Genomic DNA, 23,614 nt, shown 5'->3' on the forward strand with positions numbered 1-23,614 from the left:
GCTTGCCTGTCTGGCTTCTAATAAACTTGAAATGCAGAGCCACACTGGGGTAGGTCCAAGAGCCAGTGCAAGCCGGGACTGAGCTGGACTACTGGCCAGCATACTAAAAATTTTTACTGGCAGGTCGTGGTGATGGTGCGGGGGGAGGGAGGAATGCGTGTATTCTATAGCGTTAACCTATAAGCTTTTGCTTATCGGTTAATCGACTATACTATTACATTCCTACTTCTGACCACTGGATTATAGAGTCATTCTCTGTTTCTGGCCTAATGACTACTTATACAAAGTTTCAACACGAGATGTGAGATCACCACATCATAATACCCTTTATCCTGGGGGTACTCACTTGGGAGCAGGGAGATCTGAGTTCACGAGTGGAGATTTGAAGGTCTCCTTGTCCCATTGGGTTAAAAATTATAAGCTGGGGCACTTCCCCCACATCTTCCAGATCTGTTGTGTAAATGTAGCTCTTCACTTCCTTTGCTTTCATTGAAAATATGCGAAACAAAGTTTTTTCTCACTTTTATTCACCATTTTTTTTTGGTTCGACTTAAAATAATGGTATTTTTTTGTTTTGTTCTTGTTCTTTACATGTGGAGCTTCCAGCAAATCAACACTGCCTATAGCAAATGATAACATCATTCAGTTGCCTACTTCATACAGGAGGCAAGGGGGGGATTGCTATATAATGTGCAGGAGAAAGCTCCTACAGCCCTTTTCCAGATACATATAAGAACTAAGAGTGATGGGAAGCCTGGTAAAGTTACTTGCATGAGCAACTGAGAGAGCAAGGTCATCTGGGGCTTCCAGTTGCAGTCTGTCCTAACCCCCTCCAGTGCTCTGGAGAAGAAGACTTCTGGTTTGTCATTTCGTGCAAATTTTCTACTTGCTTATTATTGTCCTGTAGGTATCACAGAGTTGGAAAAGGCAGAGCTCGCTGCATCCAGCACTTAGTAGACCAGAAGTGGGCCATATAGGATGTACAGGCCAGATTTGTCCCACCAAGCCAGTTGATCTAGTCTGTGGCTGCCCTGGCACTCCCCCACTCGCAGGCCAATCGAGAACTGGGGGTAGGGAGATCATGCAAAGTTTCCTCCCCTGCCAGGGACACGTGGCACCAGAGGAAATTGCTAACTGTTCAAAACGGCTGGCAATTCTCTCTAGGCACCACGTGCCCCTGGTAGGGCGGGGGTGGGGGCAAAGACTTCACATGCTCACCCACCTCCTGGTCAATCAAGACTTGGGGGTGAGGGAGTGCGGAAAGTTTCCTCCCCTCACCAGGGTTGTGCAGTACCAGAGGGAACAACCCTCATCCGCCTGAGATCCCGCCCTTTCGGGCGGTCCGCGACCACTTCCAAAATTTGTGAAGTGGCCTCCCTGCAAAAATTATTGCCCACCTCGTAGTAGACAGGCAGTTAGGTGGGTGGCCACAGTTCTTGTATAACACTTGGATGGTAAGCTCTTTGAAACTGCAAGTGTCTTGTTCTGTGTTGTGCACAGCACCTGGCATTAGAGCTCCTAGGCACTACAGTAAGCCAAATAATGAATAATAATTGTCATATATTGCTTTCTATGAGGTGAAGTCATAGAGCCTAATTTGCTGTGATAGGCGTTATGTTTTAGGATGGGAGACAAGAGCTGGCAAAATCTTATTTTCCAGTCCTTAGACTGGCTTAGTTTCAACAATCCATTCCTGGGCTTGAAGCATCTGTTTCTTAAAAGCACTTCTTTTAAAGGTCCATCAGAATAGGCTGTTCTATATCTTCTCTTCCAAGATCTTTCTTTTTAAGGTATTTCAACAGGCAAGTACAATGCAGCCTGTTGCTCCAAGCAGTTTCTAGGTAGGCAAGAGTGAGAGCCACTTTCTGTGCTGCTTTCTCCACCTCTGTAATGTTAAAATGTCAAGCTAATAGCTACATTTCATCTATGCAGTCAGTGGCTTATAAAGTCTCATATTTTGCACATTTGGAAAATTTGGCTGGTGTAAGAAAATTGTAGATGATCCCCTAGATGATCGAGCTATAAAAGGAGCAATGAAGGACGATAATGCCATTGCGGAGAAACTAAATGATTTCTTTGCTTCAGTCTTCACGGCTGAGGACGTTGGGGAGATTCCTGAATCTGCACTGTCCTTTGTGGGTGATGAATCTGAGGAACTGTCCCAGATTGAAGTGTCATTAAAGGAGGTTTTGGAACAAATAGAAAAACTTAATGTTAACAAATCTCCGGGACCGGATGGCATTCATCCAAGGGTTCTAAAAGAACTCAAATGGGAAATTGCTGAGCTGTTATCTGTGGTTTGTAACCTATCCTTTAAATCGGCTTCCATACCTAATGACTGGAAGGTAGCCAATGTGACACCAATATTTAAAAAGGGCTCTAGAGGCGATCCTGGCAATTACAGACTGAAGTCTGTAGTCAATTACTGAAGTCTAACTTCAGTACTGGGCAAATTAGTCGAAACAATAGTAAAGAATAAAATTGTGAAGCTTGTAGAAGAACATAATTTGTTGGACAAAAGTCAACATGGTTTCTGTAAAGGGAAATCCTGTCTTACTAATCTATTAGAGTTCTTTGAAGGGGTTAACAAACATGCGGACAAGGGGGATCCAGTAGATATAGTATACTTGGATTTTCAGAAAGCCCCTCACCAAAGGCTCTTGTGTAAATTACATGGCCGTGGGATAAGAGGGAAGGTCCTTTCTTGGATTGAGAATTGGTTAAAAGACAGGAAACAAAGGGTAGGAATAAATGGTAAATTTTCAGATTGGAGAGGGGTAACTAGTGGTGTACCCCAAGGGTCAGTCCTGGGACAAATCCTTTTCAACTTATTCATAAATGATCTGGAGAAAGGGGTAAGCAGTGAGGTAGTAAAGTTTGCAAATGATACAAAACTGTTTAGGATAGTCAAGACAGAAGCAGATTGTGAGGGACTCCAAGAAGATCTCACCAAACTGAGTGATTGGGCAACAAAACGACAAATGAAATTTAATGTGGATAAGTGTAAAGTAATGCACATTGGGAAAAATAACCCCAACTATACGTACAGTATGATGGGGGGCTAATTTGGCTACAACAAATCAGGAAAGAGATCTTGGAGTTATCGTGGACAGTTCTCTGAAAACTTCCACACAGAGTGCAGCGGCAGTCAAAAAGGCAAATAGGATGCTAGGAATTATTAGGAAAGGGATAGAAAATAAGACTCAGAATATCTTACTGCCCCTGTATAAAACTATGGTACGCCCACATCTTGAATACCCTTCCCCACCTATAATATCATTAACTCACAGACATTTACCTTACTCTCCCCCTCCCCCCCCAAACCCCCTTCTGTTCTGAAATGTGATTTGTCCTTTTCATATGTGTTCATTTTTTTAAATTGTATCCTTTGGTATATATGGTTGAGACTATTTTCTTCCACTATTTGATCTGAGGAAGTGGGTCTGGCCCACGAAAGCTCATCATCTAATAAACCATCTTGTTAGTCTTTAAAGTGCTACATAGTCCTGTATTTTGTTTCAGCTACACCAGACTAACACGGCTACATTTCTATCACTAGTGTACAGATGTGGTCTCCTCACCTCAAAAAAGATATTTTGGCCTTGGAAAGGGTTCAGAAAAGGGCAACTAAAATGATTAGGGGTTTGGAATGGGTCCCATCTGAGGAGAGGTTATAGCGACTGGGACTTTTCAGTTTAGAAAAGAGGAGACTGAGGGGGGATATGATAGAGGTCTATAAAATCATGAGTGGTGTGGAGAGGGCCGGTAAAGAAAAGTTATTTATTAGTTCCTATAATAGAAGAACTAGAGGACACCAAATGAAATTAATGGGTAGCAGGTTTAAAACTAATAAAAGAAAGTTCTTTTTCACACAGCGTGTAGTCAGCCTGTGGAACTCCTTGCCAGAGGAGGCTGTGAAGGCTAGGACTATAATAGAGTTTAAAGAGAAGCTAGATAATTTCATGGAGGTTAGGTCCATAAAAGGCTATTAGCCAGGGGATAATATGGTGTCCTTGGCCTCTGTTTGTCAGAGGCTGGAGAGGGATGGCAGGAGACAAATCACTTGATCATTGTCTTCGGTCTACCCTCTCTGGGGCACCTGGTGCTGGCCACTGTCAGTAGACAGGATACTGGGCTAGATGGACCTTTGGTCTGACCCAGTATAGCCGTTCTTATGTTCTAGTTGAAACTCTTGTAATATGGAAGGCTGAAATCATTTTGTTATAGGTTTCACACAGGTTTGATGTGAGCTAACACATTTAATGGCCTCTCTGTTTTTTTCCACTGTGTCCTTCTAGGAACAGCCCAATCAGGCCAACTTTGCCAACATTTGCACTGGGTTAGAGGTCTTAAGTTTCCTATTAACTGTACTGCAGTCTCCAGCTATCCTCAGCAGCTTCAAACCTCTGCAACGAGGAGTAGCAGCTTGTATGACATGTGGAAACACCAAGGTTTTGAGGGCTGTCCACAGTCTACTCTCTCGCTTAATGAGTATATTCCCTACAGAACCAAGTATGTGGTATTTTCCTCCACCTCTTTCTTTTATCACTACATAACAAGTGGTTGGCGGGACGGGAGCAGGGAGGCATTTCTTAATATGCTAATCTTCTGTTTTATGTGTTCTGCATTTATGGTCCATTTTAGCTTGCACTTTCAACCTTTTGAAAAAAAAGTTGAATTAAGTAATAGTGTGGCATACATCATTATCCATTGACATAAAAACTTAATAACCTGTGGCAGTCATTACTTTGACTCAAGAAATGCCTGCTATAAATTTAATGTCTTTTGCAATTACCATTTTTCTGCTTTGAAAAATGCTTTTTTTGTCTCAGTAGTTGAACATCACGGTTTTACTAGGACAAGACAGGGAAATTGGGTGTAAAGAGAGGCTTCAGTGGAACACTTGACAAGGATAAGTCCTGTCATAGCACTACTAAATTAATCTAAATCGTGTTATTACTAGGAAAATGTTGGTGATCATTCTGGGGAAGTGATGCCCAATACAGACGCCACAGTGGCTGTATAATAGATAGAGGTTTTATATATGCAAATACAGAAAGTTCAGAAAGAGCCCCTCTTGCCGTTTTAATAACTATAATACAGTAAAACTCCAGTTGTCTGGCATCCAGTGGTCCGGCACTCCTGATAGTCCGGCACCACCTGGAACCCGGATGTGCTCCAGGCAGCTGGACAATTGGAGCTGCTCTGCCCTGGGCTTCCTCGAGGCAGCCGCTGGTCAGTTTCAGCAGCGGCTGACTCGGGGATGCCTGGGGCAGAGCAGCTGGGGTGCTGCCGGGTTGGTCCCGCAGCACCGCCCTGCCATCCCCCCCACCCCACCCCACCCCACCCCACCCCAGGCCCCTCATTAGCCCTCCCTTCTGATAGTCCGGTATATCTGATAGTCCGGAACCCTGTGGGTCCTAAAGGTGCCGGATTATCGGAAGTTTACTATATTATAAAAACATATTTGTTTATTATGTTGTTGACTCTGTCCCAGGTACTTCAAGTGTAGCGTCAAAATACGAAGAGCTGGAATGCCTATATGCGGCAGTTGGGAAGGTCATTTATGAAGGACTCACTAATTATGAAAAAGCCACCAATGCTAATCCTTCCCAACTCTTCGGTGAGTTTCTTGTTCCTTTCATATATGCATATGGATTGGCTTGCTAATCGGTTTGTTCTTTGTTATTAGGTTTTATTTTATTTTCTGTAAGGGGGTTGGATAGCCATGTAGATAGTGCTATGTGCTGCCCTGGGAAATCTGGATGTAGACATGACCATGGGATGAAAGCTGACAGCCTTGAGGAATAAGACTACAGGGCTCATTGTATTCTATCATTCCAAGTAGGTGGCTTGAAGGTAAGTATTGCAAATGAATACTGGTGGCTGGATAGGTATCTTTGTTACTAAGGGCATAAAGGAAGGAGAAAAGGCATTTAAATGAACAGTGTTGCAAAGTAAAAGCTATTGAAAACTTCAGCTGAAGCAGCTGAAATCTACACTTAATATTTTTGGTGCATAAGATCATATTATTGTATGTTTATTAAGTAAATACACTTAAACATTTTTGTCCAGTATTTTTCTTTTGAATGCATAGAAGGCATAGTAATGTTAGCTGATTTAAATCACGTAACAGTCATCTTTATTTATAACTTGGATTCTGAATATTGAAAAATCTCAGATACAATGCAGTCTTTGGGAAAAGAAAACAATTCTGAATGTACTTTTATTAAGCACATTCTTGAAAAGATGAAATGCATTCCTAGTTGAATATTTATTTACATTGATTAAATGACCAGGAAACACATCTCTTCAGTTCTTGTCTGAATGTGTGACTACAACTGAGATATGTTGGAACGATTAGATAATTTGGCTAGTCATAGCAAGTTTGGCGCAGAATTGGTTCTGTCAATAGTGCAGACTTGAAATTGCACAAGTTAGAAAAGCTTTCTGCTTTAAATGGCAAATGTCCTTCAATATCCTACTTTGTGATCTGTGTAGGCAGGTGTAATTTCACTTAGGGAATTGCCTATTTGTCAGGTGTCAGGATGTGCTGTACAACACACTAACCAAGGAAAGAGACTTTTTATCATTTGTCCAAAGCACACTCCAAGGTTAGATTCTACTATTTTTCCTGAGTCAGTATATATCTTATTGATGCTTTTGTAGAAAAAATGCCCAGACTCTTAAAAGCTATCTGAATTCAGGCAAATCTGCGGGGAGGAGCGGAGGAGGGAAGGAGGGATAAACTAAGATACATCTTTCAAAGCCATTATTCTATCTGTTAACAAAACACTGACACTCTAAATATTGATGTGGGGGTTTTGAGGAATTATGAAGATGCAGCAAAGTGGGAAATATTTGATCCTGCCAGAATAGAGTTTCTAGTCTTAACAGTAGATAGTGTGAGAACAGGTGTTGCTATGTATCTTGTAAAATCAGCTGCTGTACATGAACACCAACAAACTTCAAATGAGTGTACATTTATACTCAATATATGTGCACAGGCATTGTTAACAAATGTACAGTTTGAGGGGAAAAATACATATTTGTTCTAAGACAGACACTTAGGAAACATATTTAACACTAAAAGACAAATTCTGCATAGCTCAAGTACGTACTCTTAATTATGGGTGATTTATTATTTGTTGAGTAACTGATACATGAAACTAATTAATGACACGATGTAATCCTCCTATGTATATATCCCACAAGTATGATGCTTTGTTTTCATATTGTGGGATTTAAGAACTCACACTGTTCCAAGGCATGAAAAAGCCATTTTAATAAGTCAAAAGTCAACAATTAAATAGCTTGATATATTTCTCAGAAAAAACTAAGCTTCTGACTGTACAGAAAGGAACGTTTTGAGAGTGCTAAATAGAAAAATATTGCAATTTATCTTAGTTTGCTAGCCTTTTCTATCATGCATCTGTGTAGATTTCTTGTCTTTGTAACAGAGAGCACTGTATATCCGAGTTAGGACATAACTGTCCTAAAGAAGAGCACTCTGCCTGACCTTTCACAGGGACACACACAGAATTGTTTAGTTTACTGAAAGTAGGGCATCTGGTTACACAATTTGGAATAATTTTAGTTGCCTTTAAAGAGTTTTTATTTATATTGTAGGTACTTTAATGATTCTGAAGTCTGCATGCAGTAACAATCCAAGCTACATAGACAGGCTGATTTCAGTCTTCATGCGATCTCTACAGAAAATGGTCAGGGAACATTTGAATCCACAGGCTACATCAGGAACAGCAGAAGCAAACACAGGTAATAATACAGGGCTTCTAAGCCATTAAGTCAATAAAGGTTTTAAATTATGTAATCCCTTCGTAATGCAGAGATTTACAGTGGTTTCAGATGCTTGTGTATTTGTTAAGGTTTTGAATGCCATAGTGTATTGAATGATTTGAAAATTGCCCCATTTAAAAATGAGAAATCTTGTTGAAAATATTGACTGGAAAAAATAACGTGTTCTGAATACCTACTAAATAAAACTATAACGTATTATTGAGTCAAATCTCACTTTATTAGTAAATGTTTGATGTGAGGTATATATAAAAATAATTAGATCATAGAAGATTAGGGGTGGAAGAGCCCTTAAGAGATCATATAGTCCAACCCCCTGCTCAAAGCACGACCCACCTTTAACTAAATCACCCCAGCCAGGGCTTTGTCATGCTAGGCCTTAAAAAATCTCTAAGGATGGAGATTCCAGCACTTCCCTGGGTAACCCATTCCAGTGCTTGACCACCCTCAGGGTGAAATAATTTTTCCTACTATCCAACCTAGACCTCCCCTACTGCAAATGAGACTATTGCTCCTTGTTCTAACATCTGCCACCGCTGAGAATAGCCTAGCTCAGGGAGGGGCAATAATTTTTAACCGTGGTCACTTCAGAAATTTTTGAAGTGGCCCTGGCTTCCCTGGAAGGGGCGGGTCTTTAGGTGGAAAGAGGTGGGGCCAGGACACTTCTGTGTTTCCCCTCCCACAGACCCTCATTCGTTTGTGGAGCATGTGAAGTCTTCCCTCCCCCCAAGAGAACCACCAGCTATTCTGAACAGCTAGTGGTTTCCTCTAGGCACCCGTACCCCCAGGTGGTGGGAGGAGACTTCATGCGCTCCTGCCTTTGTCCCCAGGTCAATCAGGATCTGGGGGTGGGGGAAGCACGCGAAGTCTGCCCCCACCCTGCAAGGGAGTGCTGTGCTTATTAGTCACCTGGCAGCTGAGCAACAGCTGGTGGTTGACTTTAAGTGCCAAGCCCCTTGCAGGGTGGGAGGAGACTTTGCACGCTCCCCTCGCCCCCAGGTCATGATTGGCTTGGGGGTGGGGGGAGCATGAAATCTCTCACTCCCTGCCTCTGGCACGCGGTTCTTAGAGTCAACCACCAGGCTGACTTGCCACAGTATTATTGCTGGCAAGTTAAAAGTAGTATGGATTGGATTAATGGATTATAATGTGGATATAAAACTGGCTAGATCGTTGGGCTCAATGGGTAGTGATTAACGACTCAGTATCTAGCTGGTAGCCAGCATCAAGAGGAGTGCCACAGGGGTCGGTCCCGGGGCTGGTTTTGTTCAAGATCTTCATTAATAATCTGGATGATAAAATAGATTGTACCCTCAGCAAGTTTGCAGTTTTCTCAGATACCCTCAGATTTCTTTTGGTCCAATCCTCCAGTTTTCTAGGTCTCTTTGGATCCTATCACTACCCTACAGTAACTATCTCTCCCCACACCTGAGTGTCATCTGCAAACTTGCTTAGGGTAAAGTCTATTTTATCATCCAGATTATTAATGAAGATCTTGAACAAAACGAGCCCCAGGACCGACCCCTGTGGCACTCCTCTTGATGCTGGCTACCAGCTAGATATTGAGTCATTAATCACTACCCATTGAGCCAACGATCTAGCCAGCTTTCTAACCACGTTATAATCCATTAATCCAATCCATACTACTTTTAATTTGCTGGCAAGAATATTGTGGGAAACTGCATAAAAAGCTTTGCTGAAGTCTAGGTATGTCCTGTCCATTGCTTTCCCCATTACTACAGAACCAGTTATATATCATAGCAGCAGTTAGGTTACCATGTTGACTACCTCTCCTATAAGTGTTCAAAGAGGATTCCTTGGATGCCCGCTCCACGATTTTTCCAGGGACTGAGGTGAGTCTAACCAGTCTGTAGTTCCCGACAATATATTTGCCTTTTTTTCCAATCATCTTGGACTTCCCAGATGACCACAAGCTGTCAAAGACAATTACCAGTGGCTCTGCAATCACATCATTCAACTCTCTCAGTACCCTCGGATGCATTAGAACTGGTCCCATGGACTTGTGCATGTCCTGTTTTTCTAAATAGTTCATAACCTGCTCTTTCACCACTAAGGCCTACTCACCTCCTCCCTATTCTGTGCTGCCCAGTGCAGCAGTCTGGGAGCTGACCTTGTCTGTGGAGACTGAAGCACAAAAAGCATTCAGTGCTTCATCCTTTCACATAATTCATTTCCTGGTTGCCTTCCCCATTCAGTAAGGGTCCAGTGGTTTCCTTAACTACCACCTTGTTGGTAACATACCTGTGGAAGCCCGTGTTATCCTTCACATCCCTTATTAGCTGCAATTCCAGCTGTGCTTTGGCCTTTCTGATTATACCCTTGCATGCTTGAGCAATGTTTTTATACTCCTCCCTAGTCCTCTGTTCAAGCTTGCACTTTTTGTAAGCTTCCTTTTTCTGTTTAAACTCATCAAAGATTTCTGTTATGACAGGTGACCAGCTTGGATTATTTGCTGTTCCTTCTGCACATAGGGGTGATTTGTTCCTGTGCCCTCAAAAAGACTTCTTTATAATACAGCCAGATCTCCTGGACTCCTTTCCCCCTCATATTAGCCTCCCAGGGGATACTGTCCTTCAGGTCCTTGAAGGAGTTAGTCTGCTTTTCTGAAGTACAGGGTCCATATTCTGATGCTCTCCTTCCTGCTTTTTGTCAGGATACTGGACTTTGACCATCTCATGGTTTGATCATCCCAGTTGCCACCTACTTCTACTTCCCCTATCAATTCTTTCCTGTTTATAAGCTGGTCAAAAGGGACATGGCCTCTAGTTGGGGATGACTTCCTGGGTCAAATTCTGGTGGAACCAACATTCTCCAAAAGCTTCCTGGAGAAGATTTCTGTGCTCTGCTATGCCTAGCCACCCAAATGTCAGGGTGATTGAAGTCCCCCATGAGAACCAAGGGCTGTGAGCTGGAAGCTTCTGTTAATTGTCCAATGAAAACCTCATCTACCTCATCCTCCTGGTCTGATGGTCTATTGTAGAAGTCCCCCAGAACATCACCGTTTTTATTCTCAGTTCTAATCTTATCCCAAAGACACTCAAAAGGCCTTTCTCCAGTTTCTTATTAGAGCTTTGAGCAATTATACTGCTCTCTTATATACAGTGCAACTCCTTCAACTTTTCTTCCCCTCTGTCTTTCCTGAACAGTTTATACCCATTCATGACAGTGCTCCAATGATGTGAGTAACCCAATAAAGTCTCTTCTTATTCCAATAACATCATAGTTCCTTAATGGTGCCAGGACTTCCAATTCTTCCCATTTGTTTCCTAGATTTCTTACATTTGTGTACAGGCACCTAAGATAACTAGCTAATGCCCTATTTTCTCAGTATGAACGAGAAGGCCTTCCCTATTGCCTCCATCCTTTCTTATATGTTATCCCTATCTTAACACAGTGTCTTAACTAGCTATGCCATTCTTGGCCACCACCATGTAAGCCAGAACAAAAACAATCCTATCCAGCCTGTGTCTGTCTTTGCACATGTTAGTCTGATGAGAAACAGAAATTGAAAGCCCAGAACTTTCAAGGGCTGGACAGACTAATTCATTTTTATGAGACTGTAAGAGTAGCATATTGTGGCGAGCTTTAATTGTAAGTGTTGTTTTAAAACAAGAAATTTAGTATTGGTTTTTAAAAAATAAAAAATAATCCTATTTAAATTTAAAAATCCAATTTTTGTTTGGGGGTGGGGGGAGAATCACTGGATTCTTTTTTTATCCACCCTGTATGCTCACTGGAAGTTGGACAAGACGTAACCTACTAAAGCTGCAGTAAGGGAGATTTAGTTTACATATTAGGAAAACCTTTCTAAGTATAGGGATAGTTAAGTACAGAGTAGGCTTCCAAGGGAGTTTGTAGAATACCTGTCATTTGAGGTTTCTAAGAACAGATTGGACAAATACTTGTGAGAATTGTCTGGGTTTACTTGGTCCTACCTCAGCTCAGGGTGATGGACTAGATTAGTTTGAGATTCTTTCCAGCCCTACATTTCTGTGATTCTGTGTTTGTTATTTAAAGTTTTCATTATTTGCCTCTCTGTAGCCTGAGAGAAGAGGTGATATTTAGCAGTTATGAGCTTTGTAGATTGTTAGCAAAGTTAGAACTAGAAAGTTTTACAGTTCAGTTCACACTGAAAATATTTTTTCTGATATATGAAATGACTGATAATAAAATTACACACTTCTGTTCCTAGCAGGTACAAGTGAACTTGTAATGCTAAGCTTGGATCTCGTGAAAACTCGTCTTGCTGTGATGAGTATGGAGATGAGGAAAAATTTTATACAAGCTATTCTAACATCTCTCATTGAAAAATCTACTGATGCTAAAATTCTTCGTGCAGTGGTAAAAATAGTGGAAGAGTGGGTGAAAAACAATTCTCCAATGGCAGCCAATCAGGTAAATTGAAAAATTAAATGAGGTGAAAATCCGTATTCCGATCAATACCTAATGAAAACCTGTAACTTTCATTTTCTATTCAGTGTTTGTTAAAGACTTCTGTAAGGACCTAAATCTGCAAGAACACTTTGGGTTTCTAAGCAAGAGGGCATTAAGAATGCTAAGCACATTTCCCTTTCATGTGAAATAGTGCTTTGCTGGGGGGGGGGGCGGAGGTTAAAGTGTCTAAAAGCAAGTATTATAGGGTTATGTAAAATTGTTTTTTTCCCCCTCCACTCAAGCTCATCTGAAGAATTGAGTTTTGCCCATGAAACCTCTGCTGCTTTGCAGGGAGGCAGGGTAAACCTTGCGCAGCTGCCGGCCGGTGGCCGGCCCGAGGGGAAATTGTGTTATTGCGGAGACGGAGTTGTGGTGTTTGAAAAATGTTCAAAAAAAAAAATCGTGCTAGCGCGAAAACATATTAAGTGAGCACGTTTAAGTGAGGAATTACTGTATTTGCAGGTGAAGCTTTATCTTACCATCTGTATCACTTGCAATAACATTATGCATTATCCTTACATACATCAACTTTCTGAAAGAATTTGGCAGTGAATAAGGTCCAAAATGAGTTTAAGATTCTGATACAAGTTTCTAAGTTTACAGGCTGAAAATTTTAGAGTATTGAAAATCTTGTTGCTGTGGTGTGATGGGTACATATTTGTATGTCTGTTGTTTTGTGCATGGTGGGCACTTTTCTCATGCAGTTACCCAAAACCATTTTATTCTTGTATTTCTTGTCTTAAGTGTAGCGTTCTTTCCCCACATTGTTCTTTTCTAAGTTTTTTGTGATAAGCAAGTGGCTGGTCTCAGAAGCTTTATAAAGAATGAACAGAACAAGGCAGTTTATTGAATGCTCCATCTTCTGTCATCCAGTTGCAATCTCTGGCAGTCAAGAGGTTTAGGGATACTTAGTGCATGGGATTGCATCCCTGACTATCTTGACTAAGTGTCATTAATGGACTTTTCTTCCATGAACATATCTAATTCTTTTTTTAACCTGGTTTCCTAAGATTGACGGTGTGCTGTGTGGAAAAAGTACTTCATTGTTTGTTGTAAACCCGCTACCTAATAATGTCATTGGATGACACCTGATTATTTCTCGACACCATTCACGCATGATTGCATAGACTTCCATTATATCCTCCATTAGTCATCTTTTTTGTTAATATGAACTGCCCTAGTCTTTCTAATCTCTCTTCATGTGGAAGCTGTTCCATATCCCTGATCCATTTTTTTTTTTTTTTGCCCTTCTCTGTACTACATCCCCTTCCAATATCTTTTTGAGATGGGATTGACCAGAACTGCCTGCGGTATTCAAAGTATGGATGTACCATGGATTTATATAGTGGCACTAGCTATTAAACAATTAAGCTTTTTATCTTTTAATGATTTCAAGCCTCCATTTACAGATCCAACATATCATTTATTCTAGAACTATAAATACTTTGGGGTTTGGCACTTTTTAACTTTTAGGAAGCATGACCTTGTCTCAAGCCATTTTTCAACAGTGTAGGAGTAAAAAAATGGTGTATAGGAAGGCTGAAATGTACTTTGAACATGCCATTTCTCCTTGTGTTTCAAGATGAATTGAGAAAATTAATCATGTCTCTCTCTCTCTCTTTTTTTTTTTTCTTTTTTTTTTTTTTAACAGACACCTACTCTCCGGGAGAAGTCCATTTTACTAGTGAAAATGATGACCTACATTGAAAAGCGTTTTCCAGAAGACCTTGAATTAAATGCCCAGTTCTTAGACCTTGTTAACTATGTCTATAGGTAATTATAGCAATTAATCAAGTATTACAGCTTATTGGTTCATAATTTGTACCTTACATGACCTTTATAACAGGCCATCCATCTTTTGGGGCTATATTAGATTTGTTATAAAATGCACAATAAGTTCATTTCACTGAGACTGGAGTGAATGTATTTACATAGTCACTTAGATATTGAGATACAAAGTCGTCTCACAGTCCTTCTTTCAAGAAAAAAGAAAAGGCGCTATGGCATCTTCGTAGTTGATCGTGTTGCATTGACTGCTAGTGCAGTGTTTCTCCTTCCTCTTTGTACAAAGCTTTTCTCCTGGAAGCTTATTGTAATGGGTATTTTTTTTTTAGTTATATAGCCACAATTTTTGGGTCTTCCAGCCCTGTATAGAAAAACATTTACTATAATGGTCTTAACCCAAGATACTGTGTTCGCTTCTAGTAAGTTATAATGGCTGCTAAGGAGTATTACATTTTAAACTGATGCCTTATTTTCAGCTTTTCACAGCCAGCTAGCAGAATAGTAGCAATAGTGCAAACTCTTAAATATAGACAAGGCAAACTGCAGTTTGTGTCAATGAAGCATACCTGGTATATCAAGTAGAAATAAACTCTACCAGTACAAATCACAGATTGCCATGTCTACAGTAGAAATTTATACTTAACCATCACTTTTTTGCTGATTTTAGGGGAGTTTTGTGTCATGTACACATGTTCTTTAACTGTTCTTCTGAAACATCTGCCCCTGGATGCATGACACCTAGCTTTCAATGTTGTCTCCAGTGACTAGCATTGTATACAAACAAGCTAGAAGTTCACGAGTAAGATACCACTGGGGCACTACAGGCATGATCACCGTTCCACCGCCTAAAATTCCAGCTTCCCACATCTTGACAGTGTATTCATGGAGAAAACATTAGGGGGTTCCCATCACTGTGTGGGGAACAGTTTGACTATGCTAAGGGGTCCCCATTGAGAGTTTTCATCACTGCGGGGGGTGGTTTGGCCATGCTAAGGGGTGCCTGTAGGTGGGGGGCTAAGCTAAATCCCCCTCCACCCCACAGGGGAATGGCAGCGAGTTGTCTATAACCTTTCCCCACTGCAAAGGGGTGTGAAGTCAGATCAGCATCCCCCCATATGCCCAGACCCAATCCCCCTCAATCTCCTCCTCCCCCCCCCGTCAAGACCCTGCACCCCAGCTTGCTCAAACACCCTCCCTTGGTCCTACCTCCTCCTTCCTGGTCAGACACCCTACTTCCAGCCTGCTTCTGCACCCCACCTCCTTCCCAGATCCTGCACCCCATTCCTGTCCCTTTCGCTGGCAGACCTGTTCCTCACATTGAACCCCTCATTTTTGTCCCTATCCCAGAGCCTAAAGGGGTCCATAAAATCCAGTAACTCTGGAACCCTAGAAAAGTAATTCTGGCCTATGGGAAACCCTGAACCTCCAGTGTCCCTGCCTCCTCCTCCTCTCCCCGTGGGGCTGGAGCATCAAAGGAGTGAAGTATCTCAGTTGGGGGCCACATCAGTGAAGGCTGAGGGGTTTTGAAAGAGTTTTTTTCCTTCTTACTTGTGTCGTCCCCAACTGATTCTTTTGTGGGTCATTGACCCCCTGGTCCAGAAAAGGTCTCTCCCCCCCGCTATAAATAAAGAAAACATTGTAACCTTTTGTGTTGGAAATAAATTAATATTTTACTTTATTTAAAATGAAGTTTGATAAACTAACATGAGAAAGTTAAAACACTTAATCTGTGTAATAATTTAAATTAAACAGTTCTCCCTGGCTGCAGCACTAGGAAAATGGCTTGGGCATAATTATGTTATAAACCGTGTTTCCATTAGCAACTCGTGGACCATGGAAAGGCTTACATTGAGACAAGTGGTCCACAGGCCAAAAAGTTTGAGAACCACTGAAATAGAGGCACCCTGCCCTCTCCACCCCAGGCTCCCTGCTGCTCCACAAGAGCCCACAGAGAGATCTTTTACCACAGAGGTGAAATCACCATGTCACTCCAGTGTGGATGATGGACAGACTCTTTGAGTGTTCCTCATCCAAGCAGTTGATCATTTAAACAGCGTGTTAAGAGGCCATGTGAAAACACTTGTTGCGTCCACAGGGAGGCAAGATGTATTGTGTCTCTACAGAGAGGGTTGTCATGACTTGTGTGTTTGGGTAAACAAGCCCTTTGTGAGCTCTGTGAGGAGATGAGATGTTTTGACTTCCAATTTCAAGGAATTTGTTTTTCTGTCTTTGGGCTGGACATTGCCTAGACCTGAATGGAGTTAGCTGTGACAATGCATTTCTAAGTTATTCTTACATGCAAAGTGAAACCTGTGCTAAAGATCCCATGTCCAGTGAGAGAGAGCACTGCTGTCAGGAGGAATCAATTCAGAGGCTCTCTGATTTTCTTCAAAAATTGCCTCTACCAGGCAGAGGGGCTTTGACTGATTGGTCCCTTATATTTTTGAAGACTAACTAAATGTTAACTAGATCTTCTTGGGCAATGTCAGCAGATTTCTTTGGGCCCGATCCTAGCTTAAGGCTTAAATTAGATCAGGCCGTTTGTGAGCAGGCTGGGAAGTGGTCTCATTTGGCAACTATTATTAGGTATTATTTACATAATATAGGCATTGCCATCATGGTATTGATATATACATTTCTCAATAGCTTTACATATAAAATGGCCCAGCCCCAAATGTACCTTTCAAGCAGCGGTTGTGAGGGGTTAGTGACATGGTCTTCTCCACCCTGTAATTGTCATGTTTAGTTCAGTATTGTCGTTATGACTTGTAGAAATGGAGGACGCTTGATAGTTTTGCAGTAACTTCAAAACAAATGCAGTTGTAGTACATCTCATTAGGGATGTAAATGCCCATTAAATCAGTTAACTGGTTAATGTTAGGTCACACTGGGACTGGTGCCAGCTCCCAGCCCCTTCTAGAACAGTCCCTCATCACAGCAGGCTGGACTCCCAATGGAGAGAGGCTGCTCTGGGCACTGGCACAGTCCCTGCCTGCGAAACCCCCGGGTCTTGGATCCTGGATCTCATTTTGAATTGAGGTTGGACCCATAGCACTGCAGCCATGGGACTGAGGTCTGAGTCTGGAGTCTGAGTTAATGCAATTGCAGTATAGTTGCATGGGGCGGGGGGTCCTATGGGGCCAAAACCCATCCCTATTGGTAAAGGGCGGTGTGAGGAGTTCTTAGAAGGGTCGCATGATACCCTTTACTTCCGGTGATGTGTCTACCTTGACCCCGGATATACTACCCCCTGGGGTGGGACTTCCTGTGGCAGGTGGGTGGGGCTTAAGGGTTCAGGGGATCTGGCTAATGTATCTCCCTTTTTGGTTGAGAAAATATGGTCACCATACTATTGTGGCATTTCGTTGCTGTGATTTGCCTTCATGTAAGGTGTTCTCAGGGGATTTTTGATGTCATAGATGCTTGCACTTTTTGGTTTTTTTTAGTAGTCAAAGCTAGACTTGTCTCTAGGTATTAACCATAGTCCAGAAACAGGTAGAACAAAATAAAATATTTTTTTGTCTAATAAAATAGGTGACACTTTTTTTAAAGGCATATATATTATCAATTGCTTATGTGTTCTTCCTAGGGATGAGAATCTTTCTGGAAGTGAACTCACTGCTAAACTTGAACCTGCGTTCCTTTCGGGGTTGCGTTGTGCTCAGCCTCTCATCCGAGCCAAATTTTTTGAAGTCTTTGATAATTCCATGAAGCGTCGTGTCTATGAACGTCTCCTTTACGTAACTTGTTCTCAAAATTGGGAAGCAATGGGAAACCACTTTTGGATCAAGCAGTGCATTGAGGTAAGATATTCATTTTTATGAGAACTGAATGTAGTTTTAGAAGTGATATTTTCTCCTCCATTCCCTTATGAATATGCAGTTGTTTTATGTGGTATATATCTTGAAAAAGGATATAACCCTGTAAAATTCTCCATAACAAGGCTGCCATTTTAGATGCTTGGTTCATATTAAAAAGTCGATGCCTAGGTAACCATGTTCTTGAATCCAATTAACAATGACTCCAGTGGCTGTGTTTTAGGCTTTAAAGCTTTAGTTTAGCTGAGAAAAGCATAGTCTGTGTTCAGATTTTCTTTAAGGAAAAAATGACTCTCAAAAAATGACTGGAGGAGGAATCTTTTTGACAAATTGACTCCTAAAAGACCGTTGAGAATGGTGTGTCAGAGCTGTGAATGAGAGATTTTTAAAGGAAGTTTGCCTGTTGGTGAAACCTGGTTTCTGAACACATTTATTCACAAATTTCTTTGAAATTATCTGTATCAAAATTTGAGTATAAAATAACTAAGAAGAAAGCAGCTGGTTTTTTTAACTTCATCATTTGAGAGAGCGCAGAGCAGCTTTCAGTGTGACAAGGAACAGTGGGAATCTTCTACATCTCTTCTTAAGTAAGCCCTGTATTGTAGTGGAAAATTGTATATATTATGTAGATTTAGGGTGCGTCTACACTGCAGCATTATTCAGGAATAACGTCTCTTCCGAAAAAGCTATTTTGGAAGAGGGTGTGTGTGGATGCTCCACTGCTGCTATGTTGAAAATAGGTCCTCACCAGGGCCATTCTAAGTTATTCCTCCCAAGTGCCTCCTGGGGCTCAAAATCAAGAGACCACATTAGGGGAGCCTGCCTTGGACTAATTTGGAGGCTTCCCTCTAGTGTGGACGCTCTATTTCAAAATAAGCTATTCCGGAAGATATCTTCCAGAATAGCTTTTTCTGAAATAAGCTTGTAGTGTAGGCATGCCCTTGGACACTAAATAAATAAATAGAAATACAGCACTTAGATGCAGAAAACTTCATCCTTATGCCATCTCTGATCTTCCTATTCTAACGTGGAAGTGCATTTCCTGTTGGGAGCTACAGTCAAATGGAAACTCCAAAGGCTGCAGAACTCACCACATTACCAGTGACAGAAGATGGAAGTCCACTTCTATATCTGAATATATCTGACATGAGAGGCTGGAAGTCCTGCTGTTCCCCATTTGATAAACTTCAACTCTGACCTAGAAGGGGCATTGTCAGGAGGCGCTCCCATGACCGCCTCCCCACACCGTGCCTCAGTGCCCCAATCGACTGTCTTCATTCAGTCCTTCGCTGGACTGCCTACAGTCTGTCTCGGGTGCTCATCACCGGCATTACCATCACCCTCCCCTTTATCAACCGCGACCTTCTATTCCCCACTTATAGTGCCGTCACAACACCCTCGTTATGGCGACAAGGGGTAATGCGAGGGGGGAGGAAAGGGAGCCCGGACCCGCCCTAGCTCACGGGCCCCAGCCCAGGGCCCGAAGGACTCAGATCCGTGAAGGATCTGGTCCGGTCAGTGGGGCGAGCCGCCGAAACGCACCGACCCGCCAACCACACCGGGTTCCTCCCTGAGCTACTTCCCCCGAAAGCCCCTCTACCACGGAGCTCACCTTCTCCTTTGTGGACAGGATTGCTGGTGGAGGCGCAACGGTTCCTGGCGGTGGCTGGCCGCTTTTTCCTGGCCTTGGACCTGCCGCTCGGGCTCGGGATTCTCTCCCAGTCTCAGTTCCCTGGTCTGGGCTGGTGTGCCCTTTTGAATCGCCGTCCTGGCCCTCCTATCATGGGCAGGGGCCATGCCGATGGCTTGCCCCGGCCCCGCCCAACACCAGCGTCACTGCGTCACGCCCCCAGGCCGGGACGGCGCACCCCGCCTCCTTCCTTGGGGTCGGGGCCATTACTCGCTCCCTCCGCTCGCCCCAGGGCACCCCTGATGTCGCCCTTTCTGACATCAGCCCGTGGCGACAGCTGAGTGGCGTGGGAGCAGGCGGCGCACGGGTGAGCCTCCTCGCCGCGGCAGCTGCCCAGTGCTGCGGCAGCCGCGGAGAAGGGACGGGGCGAGGATGCCCCGTCACAGGCATGTTTATCAAAAACAAGATACTCATGTCTCCATGCCCATTAAATCTTTAGCCCTACTGAGACAGCCAATACAGGTGTGGCTTAATGACCAAAGATCCATCGTACTAACTCACACTATCCAAGTGGTAGGCAACTTTATTTGCCATCTTCTGTTCCTTATTGATCCATTAGAGTTTGAACACAGACAGCAGAGACTGTAACTGAGTTTACTTTAAGTCTAAATCTTTGTGGGGTTTTTTTTTCAGATTTGTTTGAATTTGTTCCTGTTTCAGAAATGCAGGGAGGCAAGGAATATCACAAATATAGCAACAATAGCTTTTAATACAAAATTGTAAATAGTCAACCCTTAACTTCTGCTCATGAACTAGTTGGTAGGAATAGTTGGTCTGATGAAAAGGAGATAAAATTCTGTCTCAGGCCAAGTTGACATCCAAACTCACTTTCTAAAGGGAAGGTCAAGAGTTCAAGCTTTAAAACAGTCTTCCCCTGCCCCTGTTCACTGTTATTTTTGGGAAGGACAAAATTCTCTTATGTCAGGCAAAAAAAATAAATCAAGTGTAATAAAAAATAAATCATGTGCATGTGTTCTTAAATACACCACACACAATGGGTTGAAACCTTTTCCTTGTTTTTAATTTCTTAGCTCCTGTTGGCAGTATGTGAAAGAAATACTACAATTGGCACAAGCTGTCAGGGAGCTATGCTTCCATCTATCACTAATGTAATCAACCTTGCTGACAGTCATGATCGGGCAGCATTTGCTATGGTAACCCATGTCAAACAAGAGCCCCGAGAAAGAGAAAACAGCGAATCCAAAGAAGAGGTAACGTTTTATTTTTATTTTACAGGAGACCATGATGTCTTACCAAGCACTGTTTATAGGCCACCTCATAAAGCTGGTCTGAATTGCTATATATGTGTGTAAATTCACAGTTCATTTTTGGTCAATTTTACTGTCCTAGGATTTTAAAAATATTAAATTTCATGATTATGGGTATTGAAATCTGAAACTTCCCAATGTTGTAATTGTAGGGATCTTCACCCAAAACTAGAGTTGTGGGTGGGGTTGCAAGATTATTGTAGAGTGGGGTTGTTACCCTTAATTCTGCACTGCTGCTTACAGTGGTACTGCCTTCAAAGCTGCGCTTTATGAGTTGGGGATATGAAAACTCGAAATAAAGGAAGATGATATCAGTTTGGATCTGTGCAAGTTTCTTTGTGAAGTTGATGGATTTCCACTCCATACGGCTGACTGCAGTGCCTTGCATATTCAGGAGCTTCAGAGGGTAGCCGAATACTGTGACCCCCATAAAATAACTTTGTAAGCCGTTTGCTTCCTATCCCCCACTGCAACTTCTCTGTGAAATCTGGATACAGGCAGTCCCCGACTTACGCGGATCCGACTTATGTCGGATTCACAGTTATGAACGGAGCTTTTCTTGCCCCGGAGGACACGGACTGCGGGACCTTGTGGTCCCGCCGCCTGTGTACTCCGGGGCGAGAAAAGCTGCTCCGCGTCTCCCTGGTCTGCAGACCAGGGAGACACGGAGCAAAGCCATGGAGGGGCTCGGGCAGTGGAGCAGCCCAGGTGCGCCTGGGCTGCCCCCCTGCCGGCTTCCCCCAAGGCTTTGCAAAGCCGCGGAGGGGCTCAGGCAGTCCCTCCGCGGCTTTGCAAAGCCTCGGGGGAAGCCGGCAGGGGGGCAGCCCAGGCGCGCATGGGCTGCTCCGCTGCCCGAGCCCCTCCGCGGCTTTGCAAAGCCTCGGGGGAAGCCGGCAGGGGGGCAGCCCAGACGCGCCGTGGCTGTCCCTCTGCCGGCGTCCTCAGAGGCTTTGCTCCCCGTCTCCCTGGTCTGCTGGTCTACAGCAGACCAAGGAGACGGGGAGCAAAGCCGCAGAGGACCCGGGCGGCGGGACCGCGGTGCGTCTCGTTCCGCCGCCCGTGTCTTCCTGGTCTGCTGGGGGGGGGGGGGGCGCAGCTAGTACGCCCCCCCAGCAGACTAGGCTTTTCTCCGGATGCCTGTTGCAGAGCAGCTGGGGCGCTGCCGGTTGGTCCCGCAGCGCCACTCTGGGCGCTACTGGACCAACCCGGCAGCACCCCAGCTGCTCTGCCCCAGGCGTCCTGATTCAGCCGCTGCTGAAACTGACCAGCGGCTGACTACAGGAAGCCCGAGGCAGAGTTGCTCTGCCCCGGGCTTCCTGGAATCAGTCGCTGATCAGTTTCAGCAGCAGCTGACTTGGGGACGCTTGGGGTTCTTAAGTTGATTCTGTATGTAAGTCGGAACTGGCGGTCAGTTTCAGCAGCGGCTGAATCTGGACGCCAGTTCCGACTTACATACAGATTCAACTTAAGAACAAACCTACAGTCCCTATCTTGTACGTAACCCAGGGAGTGCCTGTAGTGTGGGGTAAAAGCACACACAAAATCAGATTTCACAGTCAGAGATGTGTTTTATCGTGGCCATGAATTTGTTAGGGCTTTAGTGATGTTCACTGACTCTGGCAGCACTCCTGGTGTGCACAAAGAATGAAGTTAAATAGATGTACTTGTAAAAATTGCATTTTAAAGAGTAATTTACTATTATTTAACTTGCTAGCTCTGTGATCCCTTTTTAGTGTCTTTTTTTAATTTTCCATCTAGATTACTGCTTTGGCCCTTTCTTTCTCCCTTAACAGTGGGAATTAATTGTCCAAATCCTTTAATAAAAAAAAAAAAAGCTGAAATAATAAGCAGAACACTTTTTTTTTTTTTTTTGTATTTGTACAGAAATGAAGTTGTGATAATTGTTTACTCGAATTATCAACATTATAAATGACCTTTTCTTTTGTATAGGATGTGGAGATTGACATTGAATTGGCTCCGGGAGATCAGACTAGTACGCCTAAAACCAAGGAACTTTCTGAGAAAGACATAGGCAACCAGCTACACATGTTGACCAATAGGCATGACAAATTTCTTGATTCTCTTCGAGAAGTTAAGGTTGGTCCAGATTATTGGTTACATAGCATGAAAACGATGACTGTCAAGCAATTAAAAAAATTAATCACAGTTAATCATGTGATTAATTGTGCTCTTGTGCAATGATAGAATAGTATTTGTAACCTAATTTTGGATAGATTGATCTTTAATTACAACACAGAATAGAAAGTGTATAGTGCTCACTTTATATTTTTTATTATAAATATTTGCCCTGTAAAAATAAAAACAGTAGTTTTCAATTTGCTTAACACAAGTACTAGAGTGCAGTCTTTATCATGAAACTTAAACCTACGAATGTGGAATTGTGTACAAAAATACCTGCATTCAAAAATAAAACCATGTAAAACTTATAGCTTACAAGTCCAATCAGTTCTACTTCTTGTTGAGCCAATGACTGACAAAGTTTGTTTACATTTTCAGAAGAGAGTTCACAAAGTTACCTGGAAATAAGAACAGGCACTCACATGACACTGTTGCAGCTGGTGTCGCAAGATATTGTATGCCAGATGCGCTAAAGATTCATATGTCCCTTCATGTGTTCAAGCTGGTGATGATGGGTTTTGCTCAATAATGATCTAAAGCAGTGTAGATAGAAACATGTTCCTTTTCTTCATCTGAGTCAAATGCTACCAGCAGAAGGTTAATTTTCTTTTTTGGTGGTTCGGGTTCTGTAGCTTCTGAATCAG

The 23,614-nt window shown here is 42.8% G+C and overlaps 1 protein-coding gene across 5 annotated transcripts in view; it reads left to right on the forward strand.

The window, feature by feature from the left end:
• Positions 1-23,614, forward strand: part of TRRAP (transformation/transcription domain associated protein) — a 178,844-nt gene that overhangs the window by 84,177 nt on the left and 71,053 nt on the right. For all 5 annotated transcript variants that reach the window (XM_075899522.2, XM_075899523.2, XM_075899524.2 and 2 more), the window contains 8 exons: positions 4,299-4,512; positions 5,498-5,623; positions 7,630-7,776; positions 12,029-12,231; positions 13,922-14,043; positions 17,645-17,858; positions 20,595-20,774; positions 22,782-22,928. In XM_075899522.2, coding sequence (XP_075755637.1) covers positions 4,299-4,512; positions 5,498-5,623; positions 7,630-7,776; positions 12,029-12,231; positions 13,922-14,043; positions 17,645-17,858; positions 20,595-20,774; positions 22,782-22,928 — 1,353 coding nt within the window. The remainder of the gene's footprint in view (positions 1-4,298; positions 4,513-5,497; positions 5,624-7,629; positions 7,777-12,028; positions 12,232-13,921; positions 14,044-17,644; positions 17,859-20,594; positions 20,775-22,781; positions 22,929-23,614) is intronic.

The sequence above is a fragment of the Pelodiscus sinensis genome, chromosome 15, assembly GCF_052426305.1.
Source record: "Pelodiscus sinensis isolate ZL-2025 chromosome 15, ASM5242630v1, whole genome shotgun sequence".
Taxonomy (NCBI): Eukaryota; Metazoa; Chordata; order Testudines; family Trionychidae; genus Pelodiscus; species Pelodiscus sinensis.